A 16,307-nucleotide genomic window follows, 5' to 3' on the forward strand; every position below is an offset into this window, starting at 1 on the left:
TGCACAATTATTAGAAACATAATTGTTCTCGTTTCATATGTTTAATAAGAGCGTTTATACCACTTAACATTAGTTTTGATTTAATGACTAAAATGTCCTGTTTTATGTTTTTATGTCCAATAACAAAAAAACAATGCTCCTGGATGTTGGTTTCACCACTTTGACTTGATTTGACTTGCACTTGCTGTAAATGTTTAATATTAATATTAATAAAAAAAATTATTGATGTCATTGTTTATTATTATCATCATTATTGCTGCTATTATCATTATTGCTATTATTATTATTATTATTATTATTATTAATAAATATATTTAACTGATTTAATAATAATAATAATAATAATATTATAATTAATCCTGAAATTAAAAAAACGTTAGATAATATTAATAATAATAATTAGTAGTAGTAGTAGTAGTTGTTATCACTTTGACTTGATTTGACTTTGATTTGCTATAAAATATTATTAATATTAACAAAAAATATTGTTGTCATTGTTTATAATTATTATTATCTTTATTGCTGCTATTATCATTATTGCTATTATTATTATTATTATTTATTATTATTTAATATTATATTTAACTGCTTTAATAATGGTAGTACTAATAAAAATAATAAAAAATATATAATTAAACCTGAGATCAGAAAACATTTTTAGAGTTTTACTATTCTTCTTCTTATTAAATAGTATAATTCACTGCTTTAATAATAATAATAATAATAATAATAATAATAAATAATAAATGTAATTAAATATAATTAATCCAGATTTTTTTAATAATAATAACAACAACAACAACAACAACAACAACAACTAATCCTGAGCTAAAAAAAAAACATTTAAATAAAAATAATAATATTAATTACTATTATTATTACTATTATTATTTTTATTAGTAGTAGTAGTAGTAGTAGTAGAAGTAATAGTAGTAGTGGTATTAAATCCTATAATTCACTGATTTAATAATAATTATATATATAATTAATTAATTAATATAATTAATCCCGAAATCAGAGAAGATTTTACTATTTTTCTTATTACTAAATATTATAATTCACTGCTTTAATAATAATAATAATAATAATAATAATAATAATAATAATAATAACAATAATAATAATAATAATAATAATAATAATAATAATTATTATTATTATTATTATTATTATTATTATTATAATAATTTATTATTTTTATAACTAATAATTATTATTAGTAGTAATAGTAGTAGTAGTGGTATTAAACCGTATAATTCATTGCTTAATTTTTTGCTTCATTAATTAATATAATTATAATTAATCCTGAAATCAGAAAACATTTTACTATTTTTTTTCTTGTTTCTAAATATTATAATTCACTGCTTTCATAATAATAATAATAATAATAATAATAATAATAATAATCATCATCATCATCTTTAAAATGATCTCAGAACGGTTCAAAATGAATTTCTTGTTCATTCCAGTCACATACATTTCAGTGTTTTTAATTTCTCAGAATAAAAACAGATCCAGACACGCCTGCCCCAGTAACTTCTCTCCGTTCGGCTGATCACATGATCAATCTCCTGACCTCTTTCCTGATGGTGAGCTCCAGGTTCTCGGAGGAAAGCTCTCGTCCCAGATCGTGCAGGTTCTCGTGAAGGTTCTCCTTCCTCCGGGGTGTGTATGGGAGGAAGTCGCCCTCCAAACGCAGGAACACCACGGGCTCCTCGCGCAAACAGAAGAAAATCACCTCCTTTCAAACGAGACAGACGCGTGTCAATCTCCACTGCGATCGCAGGACAAATAAAAACACTTTCGCTGTTTAAACTCATTTAACAGCTTCATTTAAAGCGTCAGTTTAATCAGACCAACAATCGAGTGAAACAACAGATTTAATCTCTAACAAATCACCTGACAAACACCTCATCAGCAGGATTATTTACACATGGCTTTCTCTGAACAGAAGGTGAACGGGGATCTGCTGGAGATCTGCACACTGACCTGATGACCCTGACCCTGCAGTCTCTGCAGGACCTGTTTGAAGCCACTCAGGCTGGGCTGACCCATGCCGTACAGCGGGAATCCGCCTCTGCTCTGTCTGAAGTTGGGCGCTCCGTACGAGCCGGCGGTGCTGAGAACGTCCGCTTTACTGAACACGTCCTGCACCATGAAGTAGGAGCCCTGAGAAGAACACGGGATGATCATCCGTCTCTCCCACACTTTAACAACAGCTGCTCGGATGCTGGTTTGAGCTCTGAGCATTTATGCGTTTGGCCATTTTAATTTGAGCTTATTTTGGGTTGAATGCAATCATTTTGTTCATTAAAATAAAGCTAAAATATAATAAAATGAAAAAAGCTAAAATAAAAGTAAAAAAAAAAAAAGATTTAGTTGAAGCACTAAAATAAACAAAAACTAAAGCTGAAGAAATATTAAACAAAAAAAAAAAAACCTAAACAGTAATATAAAAAAATCTAAAATAAAATATTAGATAAATTAACAAATTTTAAATGTTGCACTGGCAACAAATTAAAATAATTAAGTTAAAGCACTAAAATAAGCTCAAATTAAAACTATTACAATCATTTAGTTAATTAAAATTAAGCTAAAATTATATAAAATATAAATATTAAATAAAATTAACAAAAATTAAAACTTAAATAATAAAGATGAAGTATTAAAATTGGTTAAAACTAAAACTATTAAAACATTTTGTTAATTAAAATAAAACTAAAATAAAAGCAAAATAAAATAAAAATAATAAAATCATTTCTGAATATTGTAAATATTTACTTTAATACACATTCCATCATGTGTGATTGATTTTTAGTGTATATTAATATTAAAATAAAATAAAAGCAAAATAAAATAAGAAAATAATAAATAAAAATAAATAAATAAAGCAAAATAAAAATAAAATAAAATAAATTAAAATAAAATGATAAAAAAACTAAAGTAAACTCAATTCAAACTGTTACTATGGGAACTAACTGAAATAAGATTTAGTTGAAGCACTAAAATAAAAACTAAAGCTGAAGAAATAATTAAAAAATAAATAATAAATAAATAAATAAATAAACAGTAATCTAAAATAAAATATTAGATAAATTAACAAAAATTTAAAATGTTGCACTGGCAACTAATTAAAATAATTAAAGCACTAAAATAAGCTCAAATTAAAACTATTACAATCATTTAGTTAATTAAAATTAAGCTAAAATTACATAAAATATAAATATTGGATAAAAAATTAAAAATTTCACTGAAATAATTAAGTTGAAGCATTAAAATTGGTTAAAACTAAAACTATTAAAACATTTTGTTAATTAAAATAAAACTAATAAAATAAAGCAAAATAAAATAAATAAAGCAAAATAAAAATAAAATTAAATAAAATGATAAAAAAAAAAAAAAACTTAACTAAACTCAACTCAAACTGTTACTATGGGAACTAATTGAAATAAGATTTAGTTGAAGCACTAAAATAAAAACTAAAGCTGAAGAAATATTAAATGGAAACTAAAAAAAATAAACCTAAGTAGTAATAAAAAATTGTTTTAAAAAAAATGAATAAAAAGTACAAAAGCACATAACAAAATTACTAAAAAAATAAAATAAAATAAAATGAAAACCGAGGGTTGATTCAACATATTAATAAAATAATAAAAATAATAACTTACAGAGATAATAAAAGTAGTAAAGAAAATAAAGTGAAAGACACTTTCATATCAAATAAGTGTGGAAACTTTAACACACATTAACTCCAGCTTTAATAAAATGATCTGCTAAATGACTAATTACTACTTTATGATGCAGAAAACTCGACCATTAAACTCAAGAACATCATCAGATATTGAGGCGGCAGAGGAGCGATGGGAGAGTTTGAGAAGTGACCGCTCATGTTTTCTGTTGATTTGCAGCGAAACTCATCATCGGCTCGTCAGCAAACAGAAACTAACGAGCAAACAAAGAGAACGAGCGCGTGTCTTCAGGCCAGGAGCTTCAAAGCCTTCAGAGAAGGTGCAAACGTCTTCTGAAGACTAACGAGCGGCAGTAATTAATTACACTCTCTGTTTGTGAAGACAGACGCGCCGTGACACGTTCCTAAACTCCTGAATGAAATGAGCTCAGACCGGACGTTAAGAGGGAACGGAGCTGTGGCATGATGAAGTAACTCAATAAATCATCATATCAAAGCATAATGAATATAATATTAATGTACCATAGTATTTACTGCATATGAACAGCTCTTTCACACTGTTGTAGCTTGCAAAACTTTATCAAGTAACTCAACTCAAAAATTAAATGCAGTTCATTGAGTTTTGCACGATATGACTGGGTGAATTTTTCTAAAGAATACCATGGTACTATCACGGTACATGTGCAAAATACTGTACTTTAGTAGGAGTAAAATTGAATGATTATTAGGCAAATTTTCTCGCCTGATTCTCATCACCATATTTAAAAAAAATATGTAAAAAGAAAATTATATACACATTTTTTTTTAAATATTTTTTTTAAATACAGTGATGAGAATCAGGTGAGAAAATGAATTAATTAATAAATTAAATGTTATAAATCAAATCAAATAAATATTATATAATTTTTTTTCCAAATAAAAATACAAATTTATTTTTATATAAAAAAAAAAAAAAAAAAAAAATATATATATATATATATATATATACACACACATATATACATATATATATATATATATATATATATATATATATATATATATATATATATATATATATATATATATATATATATATATATATATATATATATGCGCACATACACAAAATAAAAATAAATATTTCTTTAATATAATATATTTTTTTAATATTATAATATAATATAATAACATATATATATTATGTTATTCGAAAATAACTATGATTTCATATAATTTTTTTTAAATATGGTGATGAGAATCAGATGAGAAAATTTGCCTAATTGTCATTAGATTTTTAATTATTTTTAAATAAAATAAAAAATATTTTATAAATTAATTATAAATGATAAATTAATATTTTTTATATTATAAATTAATAGATATTTACAATAAGTTAATTTTACATTGTTGTAGCATTTATTACACTGCTTTTAATTTTTCATTATTCATTTAATTAAAAAAAAAAAAAAAACATTTTAGTATCACTGAGGAACTATTATAGTTTCTATTAATAGTTCGAATTAATTTTTATTTTTGTATGTTCTGTTTTTATTTTAATTTTTGATTTAAAAAAAAAAATGTAATATTTTTTTTGTGTGCTTTAGCCATTTTTATTTATTTATTTATTTTTAATATGCCTAAATTTTTTTTTATATTTTTGTACATCAAGTTAAACTAAAAGATGATAAATGTTTCCTCGGCAACTAGCTGAAATAAATATAGATGAAATAAAATAAAAACAAAATAAAAAGGTTTTTGAAATATTTTATTTGAGTTAATGTTTATTTTATTTTAAGTAACATTTTTTATAAAGTATAAAGAACCTGATTACAGTGATGAGAATGTAAAGGGGGGACAAGGTTAAAATAATCAACAAATAAATTACTATAATAAAAAAAAAAAAAAAAAGTATAATTTGTTTTTAAATATTAAATTTTTTTTAAAAATATGTCAAATATGTGATTTTTTTTTTTTTTTTTTTTTGAGAGAGAGAAATGCAACCTGTTTTCATGACATTCAACCACAGCACATGAGAATAATCGTCCGGCTCACCTGGACCAGATGGTGCTCAGGCATTTTGTCCGAGATCCTCCCAACTTTATAGTTTGTACGGAGAACGTCATCATGGATCTGAAACTCCTGTCTGCAGTTATACCTATGAACACACACACAGACTCAATCAGGTGAATTATATTCAGCTCCACACGCTCCGCAGGAGCTCAGAACAGTGTCGCGCTGCTGGACGTACGTGATGACCACAGGAGCCACTTTATTAGTGATGATGGATTTGCCCTTGTTGTTGTGGATGTTGAGCGTCTGGAAGGAGGCGCTGCTCGCCGACCGCCTGCTGTCCGTCATCCCGTTGCCGTGGAAACTCTCATGCAGTGTGGGCTGGGGAGCAGCGCTGGCAGTCGTACCCATACTCCACTGGCAGCTGTCAATCACAGAAACACACACATATATCACATGAACACAAAGAGTTACACCATCAACTACAGACGCTTCATCCCTTTCCCATCATCCTCAAACATTCCTAAGAGGATTCTTGATCACCTTGTTTTGTGTCTTTAACCTGATGTGATTAGGAGCGAACACAGGAATAAATCAGTTTAATCTCTCTTAATTTCAGTATATGGGAATATAAATGCAGTGGTGAATAATCTCAGTCTGCACAGCGGTTTGTTTCTCACGTTCACCGGATGAAGCTCTTATGTAAGTGGGGCAAATTTAAGGTGACATCTTCAGAGCACAACCCACCATCTGCAGAAATCTGCCCTAGATGAACGTCTCGCCTGCCCTGAAAACCCACCCACGGCCGCCAGACGATCGCTCGCAAACATCCTCTCTGAAAAACAAGCCGTCACGACCCCGTCTGCCTGTTTGCAGGCCACCGCAGACACGCTTCTTTAAGTGCTCACTTCCAGTTCTGATCGAGAAAGCAAAGGTTAAACGTCATTAAGGGCTCGCTGGTGTTTTTGAGCATTTTAGTAACGCCTCAGTATCTGGGTCAGCGTGGCCTGGAATCAAACCTGCAACACTTTTGTCTAACTACATCATTTTTAGTGCTTGAACCGTTTCAAAGCAGCATGAGATCATCATTCGAGTGTGAGAGGAGGAGGAAAAAAAAGACAATAAATCTGAGACAAAGATGGAGTCTTTAACATGAAATGCGTAATAAATAAATAATATAATAAAATAATAAAATATAAATTAAAAATCATAATACAATAAAATAAAATAAAAATAAATATAAAAAATACATAAATAAAATTTAACAGTATAAATAAACACTATAAATGCATAATAAAATATAAATAGAATATATGTGACGAGAAGAAAAAAGCAAGTGGTAAAATAAAAAAATAATAAAATAAAATAAAACAAAACAAAACAAAACAAAACATGCTAAAACATAAATAGCAAAAAAATAAATAAATTATAAAAAATAATATAATATAAATAAACAATAATATAAATACATAAGCTAAAAATAAATAGCAAAAACAATAAACAATAATATGAATATATATGAAATAAATGATATATAAATAAAATATAATAAAATAAATACATAAAATATATATATATATATATATATATATATATATATATATATATATATATATATATATATATATATACACACACACACACACACAATAATAATTTTATATATACACACAATAACTAAAAATAAAAAATAATAAAATGCTAAAAAATATAAACAAATAAAATATACATAAATACACTATAAATACGTAAAATATAAAACAGAATAAAAAAGATATATAGATATATCTATCTCTATATATCTTTTTTTATTCTGTTTATTTATATTTTACGTATTTATAGTGTATTTATGTATATTTTATTTGTTTATATTTTTTATTTATTTTTTAGCATTTTATTATTTATTTTTTATTTTTAGTTATTGTGTGTGTATATATAAAATTATTATTGTGTGTATGTGTGTGTGTGTGTATATATATATATATATATATATATATATATATATATATATATATATATATATATATATATATATATATATATATATATATATATATATATATGCACACACACACGAAGAGAAGAAAAAAAAAATCAAATAATAAATAAAAATAAATAATATAAATACATAAATAATGAAATATGCTAAAAAAAAAAAACATTCATATAAAAAATAAAATATAAACATAAATAAAATATATATAAAATAAAATGTATAAAAAATAGAGGTGTGAAGTAAGTTTAAATGAAGTGTATAAAATTAAAAATAAAATAATATAAATACAACCCGAATTCTGGAAATGTTGGGACGTCTATAACTATTTTGAGACCTGTAGCAGGCATCAAATTTGAAATGAGCTCATTTTGTGCATAAAATTTCTCAGTTTAAACATTTGTTATGTTATCTATGTTCTATTGTGAATAAAATATCGGCTCATGTGATGTGAAAGTCTTTTAGTTTTCATTTTATTCAAATTTAAAAAACGTCCCAACATTTCTAGAATTCGGGTTGTAAATACATAAATAAGCAATATAATAAAATAATAAATTACATAAATAAAAACAGACAGACATGCAACATAAACATCCTGAAAATTTATACTAATGTCCTCCTAAATAGACTAAAACGGTTTGGATTTTTAATCCCGAGTATTTTAGTACGACAACCACACAACGAACACATTCCTACATGATCACTATGGTCTCCACACTGAATCAAACTGGGAAGCAAAACACTGGTTCTCAAAGTGACAGAATTCCCTCAGGAAATCCAATTACTGCGGCCCATTCACAGGGAAAATAAAATCTCCCAGTGTCCACAGCACTGAAAACAGAGACGGAAAAAGAGCGCACAGATGGGCATTCCCTTTCCCGCCTCGCCATCTATTGAAATTCCACTGGTGAAGTTCAAGCTGGGACGGATCGCTCGACACAAAAGGGTCTGCGTGCAGACAGGAAGTGCTCTGCAGCTGCAGGAAGCATCTGCGGTTGAACGGGCTAATCAGAGGAAGGATGCAGAACGCTCCTCATTCTTAAGAGATGTTGAGAGGAGATGTATATCACAGATCACACATCACATGTACAGCTTCATGAAGAGCTGGGAACACTGGGATAGACTGATAGAGGCTCTCTCAATCACATCCGTTAGACGTGAAAAAATGGGTCAAGGGTCTGTCACACGGCAGCGAAGTGAACATGCTAAATGCAAATAATAAATACAGTATCTCACAAAAGTGAGTACACCCCTCACATTTCAGCAGCCATTTTAGCATATCTTCTCAAGCGACAATACTATAGAAATGAAACTTGTATATATTTTAGAGTAGTCAATGTGCTGCTTGTATAGTAGTACAGATTTACTGTCCTCTGAAAATAACTCAACATACAGCCATTATTGTCTAAATAACTGTCAACAAAAGTGAGTACACCCTAAGTGAACATGTCAAAACTGTGTCCAAAGTGTGAGCACTACTGGCATGGAATTCACCAGAGCTGCACAGGTTGTTCCTGGGATCCTCTTCCACTCCTCCATAATGACGTCACGGAGCTGCTGGATGTTAGACACATGGCGCTTCTCCACCTTCCGCTTGAGGATGTCCCACAGGTGCTCAATAGGGTTCAGGTCTGGAGACATACTTGGCCACTCCATCACCTTCAGCTTCCTCAGCAAGGCAGTTGTCATCTTGGCGGTGTGTTTGGGGTCATTATCATGTTGGAAAACTGCCGTTCGGCCCAGTTTCTGAAGGGATGGCATCATGTTCTGCTTCAGAATGTCACAGTACATGTTGGAATCCTCAGTGAAGCGCAGCTCCCCAGTCCCAGCAGCACTCATGCAGCCCCAGACTATAATGTTACCACCACCATGCTTGACTGTAGGCAAGACACAATTTTCTTGGTACTCCTCCACACATGCTGGACACCATCTGAGCCAAATAAGTTTATCTCAGTCTCATCCGACCACTGGACATGGTTCCAGTAATTCATGCTCTTGGACAGGTTGTCTTCAGCAAACTGTTTGCGGGTTTTCTTGTGAGCCAGCTTTAGAAGAGGCTTCCTTCTGGGACGACGGCCACGCAAACCGACTTGTTACAGTGTGCGGCGTATGATCTGAGCACTGACAAGCTGACCTTCCGCTTCTGCAACCTCTAAAGCAATGCTGGCAGCACTTTTTGAAGCCAGCTTCTGCACCTGATGCACAGCACGAGGACTCAACTACTTTGATCGACCCTTGCGAGTGGAACCCGTCTTGGAAAACCTCTCTCTATGACCCTGGCCACTGTGCTGTAACTCAGTTTCAGGGTGTTACCGATCTTCTTATAGCCTAGGCCATCTTTGTGAAGAGCAACAATTCTAGTTCTCAAATCCTCAGAGTGTTCTTTGCCATGAGGTGCCATGTTGAACATCCAGTGGTCAGTATGAGAGAATTGTACGCAAAGCACCAAACTTTAACTGCTCTAATACAAGATACGCAAATTTGTATGGTCCTATCAAGCAGACAAAAACATGAACATGATGAATAGGACATGTGGCTTTGCATGGTTAAAAGATGTAGAGCTGTTATCACTTAGGGTGTACTCACTTTCGTTGACAGCTATTTAGACAATAATGGCTGTATGTTGAGTTATTTTCAGAGGACAGTAAATCTATACTGCTATACAAGCAGCACATTAACTACTCTAAAATATATACAAGTTTCATTTCTATAGTATTGTCCTTGAGAAGATAGTTACTGAAATGTGAGGGGTGTACTCACTTTTGTGAGATACTGTAATTACTCATGAGTAAATTCTGAGTAATTTGCACATAAAACGGGACCAAACGCTTTGTGAACATCAGATTGTGTCCCCCCACCAAATCGGGTCTCCATTAGGACCCCACGCAATCCCATTGGTTCAAATTGCTTTATGTATAGTGACAAATCGGGTCCCCCCCACCAAATCGGGTCTCCATTAGGACCCAACACGATCCCATTGGTTCAAATTACTTTATATATAGTGATAAATTGGGTTCCCCCCAAATCCAGTCTTCATTAACACCCCACACGATCCCATTCGTTCAAACTGCTCTGTATTCTGAGAAATGAGACTGACGTCGACAGCAAAACATAAAATGCACAAATAAATCATAAGCTGAAAGTAAATTGGCCCAATTTGGATTTCAAGTTGACTTTAACTTGTAATATTTATCTCCACACTAAAGTCTGTGAAACGCTCCAGAAGAGGGTCAAATGAAATCTTAAGGGAACATATGACTGAAGCAAACTGTAATTATGGTGAATTAAACGCAGCTGGAAAATCATTTTAAGACTCTTCTCAACTCAAAGATATGCACAACTTACATGGTATAACTATGGTTTTGGGATGTGAAATATGATATTACAGTAATACCCTGCTATTCTTTTGAAGTAGCATGATAATATCATATGATACTGCTTTATTGCAAGGATAAAGAATCATTCATCTTTGTTTGTAACCACAAAGTCAGTTTTAGGTGACACACCTCACACAGAGAGTTGCCGCCTACCTCCACAGGAAGTGCAGGGTTATTATAGTTAACTACGACTAAAATTAAAACTAAAACCTTAAAAAAAACAAAAAAAAAAAAACAACATTAACTGAAATAAAAAACACTGCTACCAAAGCAATATTTCTCTACCTAAAGCTGAAATAAAAAATAAAAACCATACAGCTATATTTATAAAAATAAATAAAATAAAATTTAAAATAAAATTTAAAAAAAAAGTGAAAATTTAATTGAAATTAAAAGAGAAAATGCAAAAATAACAGTATCTCAATAATGCTAGAATATCACTTGTGTGGCATGGTTTCAAAATAGAACTATTAGATTATAATCTATTAATAACATATTTTCTTCTCAAATAAATACTATATGACATTAGGGATGCAAAGGGGCGGAAAATGTCCGGTAAATTTCCCAAAAGTTTCCAAAAATCCTGGAAAGTTTCTGGAAATTTTAAAAATGTTCTGTAAATGAACCAGAAATTTTTCACCCCTTTGCATCCCTATACTACATAATATAGTGTGTGTCACATCTTTCTTCGATGAAGGCCATATTTGAGCATCTTCCCAAAAGAATCCATTATGTCTCCCTTCAGTGTCTCTTTAATAAAACTCGTCGCCACTTTTCAAAATCACATCTACAGTTTAATTTCAGAAATATCCCAACAGCATAAAAACACACACAATATAATCTTTCTGCAAACAAAAATAGCTGTGTATACAGTCTAATTTCTTACAAATTAGAGCTGCACGATTTTGGATAAATTGAGAATCATGATTTTTTGTTTGTTTGTTTGTTTAAAATAAAGATCACGGTTTCTGAACAGACAACTAAACAAAACAACATGTAATTTACAAGAGATTCTGACAAAATGTTAATTGCTGCAGTCTATTCAAAAAATATTTAATTCATTTGAATTTATTTTTAATCGGGTTAAGTGAATAATTCAATGACTCTCTCATAAAGACTGGACAAATCAGTGTTTTTGAGCGAATCTCTTAAGTGAATGATTCAATGACAAATACTTTAACATTCACTTGTTGCCACCTACTGGTGTAACGATGTAATTGATACAATCATTATTTGAGGCGTCAAGTTACTTTCAAAAGGTGATTTGCTCTATTTTAATCACTACTGTAGACATCAGTGTTTATATCTCAACTATAAACTAAGATGGCCAGCTACCCTGTTAAGTCCATTTCACAGGGATCCATCTGGAAATCAGAACACATCCTTTATCTGCGGCACATTACGTGTAGGTCAGAGTTACAAAACCATGACTTAAGACCTAAAAATCCCTTCAAACAGGGAACTACCCTCATAAAAATGAGGATGTTGAGTGTCTTTAAGAACAGAACATACAAATGCACGACAGCGATGTTGACATGAATAATTCACTTAACTTAGACAGCGGTCAGAGAACAGCGTTTACTGGGGTTTTACACTATATTGAAGACTGATTATTTTGACAATCACCGTTTCACCTCCATTAGCAATGAACCACAGTGTCTTTAGAACTTCCCCTATGAGTAAGAACAACTGCCCCGGAAAAATTAACTTCCTCACACAACTTCCTGTGTTGCAACACCACGGGGATGTGCATGTTACTTCATGATGGTATTGGAAGGCAATACCGTGGTACTGAATGATTTGCATGTTCACTGTAATATTTACAGTGTAAATGAATAGATAACCTTCACGTTTAGTTAAAATGCCATTAAAATCACACTGAGCAATATTCACGCTACAAATGATAAATATATATATGTTCATATTTAGAATGACACAGATTCCTGTTGAATACCTCTTGAAATAACACTAAAAAAATGAAAGCATATAAATATTTAGTGCTTTTGTAAACGAGAGTTTGAACTCAGATATCAACAGACCAAAAACACTTTGCATGCAACTAAATATCAGCACTTTAATCAAGCTTGGCATTTGTCTGAGACCAAACTGGCTGTATGGTTTTCCCAGAATGCTACAGGAAAAATTGTGCATCATCTCTCTCTCTCACACACACACACACACACACACACAGGCATTTACAGATCAGAAATAGCACATAATTACAGTTATTCTGAACAGAGCTCAGCCCAAAATGAAAACACAGCCTCGGCATCTACATATCAACACACACAGTTGGCATGTTAAATCTGGTAACTCAAGGCTAGAGGATATTAAAGGATGATTATGTATCATATATATGAATTTGGCCATATCTATAACTATTAAACATCATATGACCTCGTCTTAATGGCCTGAATCTGCACTTACTGTGTGGAAAAGAGCAGCTTGGTCATTCAGAAATCAAAGAAAAGAGTGAAATGCGCTAGAACGACATGAGGGTGGGTTAATGTGTGTGTTGTGGGTTAGTAAACAACAGTGTGACCAACTGACAGAGAGACAGACATCATGCCTGTCACATTCCTGCTTGAACCCGATGGAAAACCCATCATGTGATGACACGCTCAAAATCAAACCACAGCACTGTGAAATCCATTAGTGAAACTGCATTAAGCCAATGCAATTCATCATTTTATTTCCTAATAATTATTCTCTACACTCGTGTCGTGCCTTTCAATCAAAACATCAAGCAGTGAGAGTGGGTCGGTGATACGATTTCATGTCTGAATTTATTCATTTAATAAAAATACATGCAACTCGTACAGAGAAACTCAAGACACACACAAAAACACTGAATATCTGAGCTATGCTAATGTACTAATGCAGTTTAATATTTAAAATTAAAATAATAAACTATAAAAATAATTTTGAAATTTAAGAGAACATATAAATATTAGGGATGCAGTGTTATAAAAATTTTGGCCGATACCGATAACTCTTTATGTTTGAAAGCCGATAACCAATATATTGGCTGATAAATCTAAATCAATTTTTATTTAATTTTTGAGAGCCTGATTACAAAGACAAAAGCCATGTCTCAAGCACACAATTATAATGTTCTCATTATAATATTATGTAGCTTATATGACAGACTTGCCCTGCACATGTTGTACTTAACTGTATTTTGCTTTTTGAAGTGATTTTTAATCATATTTCGAGCAATTCAAAACCATCATGGTGAACAGTGCACATCTGAAGGAAATTATGAATTATTTATCAGCTTTATTATATCGGCCAAATTGTCTTATTGGGCTGATAATGATAATATTAAAAATGAACATATATCGGCCGATAACCGATAATTCTTTATATTTGAAAGCAGATAACCGATATATTGGCTGATAAATGTAAATTTATATAATTTTTGAGAGCCTGATTACAAAAACAAAAGTTTCACCATTAAAAGCCATGTCCCAAACACACAATTATAATGTTCTTATTATAATTTTTTGTAGCTTATATGACAGACTTCCACTGTACATGTTGAACTTAACAGTATTTTCCTTTTAGAAGTGATTTTCAATCATATTTCAAGCAATTTAAACCATCATGGTGGACAGTGCGCATCTGAAGTGTCTCAGCTGAAGGAAATAATCCATTATTTATCGCCTTTAATATATCGGCCAAATTTTCTTATCTGGCCACTATCATTAAAAATCAACATATATCGGCCGATACCGATATGGTGGCCGATATATCGTGCATCACTAATAAATATAAGTAAATACATTTTGATATTTAATAAAATAAATAAACATAAATAAAGCTTAAAAAGTATTCCTAAAAGAAATCATTGCTTTTTAACTGGTGTTTGAGTCTAAAAAATATAAATAAAAATTTACATACCCTAAAATACCATTAAAAACGCAATTATTGTTTTTAAGAGGACAGCAACATTTAACGTTTTGCATCACTATACAAGAATAAGTAGCAGTGAAGCGGTTTTGCTTTAAATATTATTATTTGAAAACATTATCATCTGGCAAATCAGTGTGGTGTAACCGACAGGAACTTTTTGTTGTCACTGTCAAGAAAACCATAAAACAGGAAATGACATCACAGAGAGGACCCCTGTAGACTCTCAAGAGGGGGGGTCAACCCTTTAAAAAAAAAAAAAAAAAAAAAAACAACTTTCTTATGCTGTCAAATGGCAAAATACCTACATTTAATGATGTTTGTATATAAAAATACCTTGAAACTGCTTAATATTTCTTCACTTGACACTTTTAGAGTCATTAAATCACCTTGAAAATAGTATAAAAGTTCTTTTAAAACATACAAAACGAACATGAATACAAAGTTGATATTTATAAGAACTAGTCGGACACATTTTAAACCAGACTTGTTCTTATTTCACCCAAGTACAAAAGCCATCGCTTACATAGTCTGCATACAAAATGGAAATTTCATGAGAAATATTTGAGCAGAAGAAAATATAAACAAACTCAATCAACATGTCCATAAATATCCTCGTGATGATGCCTAAATACTGTGTGCAACAAGATTTATCACTAAAATACAGAGAACACAAAACAAAGACTTGACTTACAGTGTATAAAACACATTCATACCAACACACACACACACACACACACACGCTCCAGCCGTACCTGAGAACACACGCGCCGCAGCACCATCAAATCCAGAGAGGTCTGGGCAGAGCGACAGCGCAGAGATCCCGCAGAGCGACAGGTATCTGCGCAGACTAACTGAGGCGTGCCATGAGTTCTTCTACAGCGGTGTGCATGTATGCGTGAGTGTGTGCGTGCGTTTTGGGCAGTCGGCCTCTGATTAGTAGTCTAAGACAGCGAGACTTCAGTCTGAGCGACAGCAAGCGTCAGACACAAACACAATCTCAGGAAGAGCAGCGTGGTAAATCTGCGTGTGTGAAGGATGTGTGGGTGGGTCTTACCCATCTCTCACTCTCACACACACACACACACTCTACCACATGAATTAAAAGCGCTCCACAGTGTGACCGTGTGACTGCCACCCCTTCAAACACACACACACACACTCACACACTCACACACTCACACACTCACACACTCACACACTCACACACTCACACACTCACACACTCACAGTCAGCACAAACCAAACAACACGACGAGCTAACAGCATGTGTGTTTACATCGCGTAATTCACCGCAGCTCTTGTAAGTTAGCACACCGCACTAATTACTTCATTCGTAAGCAAT

The 16,307-nt window shown here is 31.4% G+C and overlaps 1 protein-coding gene across 4 annotated transcripts in view; it reads right to left on the reverse strand.

The window, feature by feature from the left end:
* pald1a (phosphatase domain containing paladin 1a) overlaps positions 1-16,307 on the reverse strand; it is a 67,320-nt gene that overhangs the window by 44,469 nt on the left and 6,544 nt on the right. For 2 of the 4 annotated variants that reach the window (XM_051915354.1, XM_051915355.1), the window contains exons 2-5: positions 5,919-6,104; positions 5,723-5,825; positions 1,990-2,169; positions 1,577-1,741 (exon numbers count right to left, since the gene is read on the reverse strand). In XM_051915354.1, the coding sequence (XP_051771314.1) occupies positions 1,577-1,741; positions 1,990-2,169; positions 5,723-5,825; positions 5,919-6,091 (621 nt within the window). In that variant the 5' untranslated portion in view covers positions 6,092-6,104. Of the gene's footprint in view, positions 1-1,576; positions 1,742-1,989; positions 2,170-5,722; positions 5,826-5,918; positions 6,105-6,427; positions 6,567-15,717; positions 16,041-16,307 lie in introns of those variants that run through there. The other 2 variants (XM_051915353.1, XM_051915352.1) reach the window with 2 other exon arrangements.

The sequence above is a fragment of the Ctenopharyngodon idella genome, chromosome 12 (genome assembly GCF_019924925.1).
Source record: "Ctenopharyngodon idella isolate HZGC_01 chromosome 12, HZGC01, whole genome shotgun sequence".
NCBI lineage: Eukaryota > Metazoa > Chordata > Actinopteri > Cypriniformes > Xenocyprididae > Ctenopharyngodon > Ctenopharyngodon idella.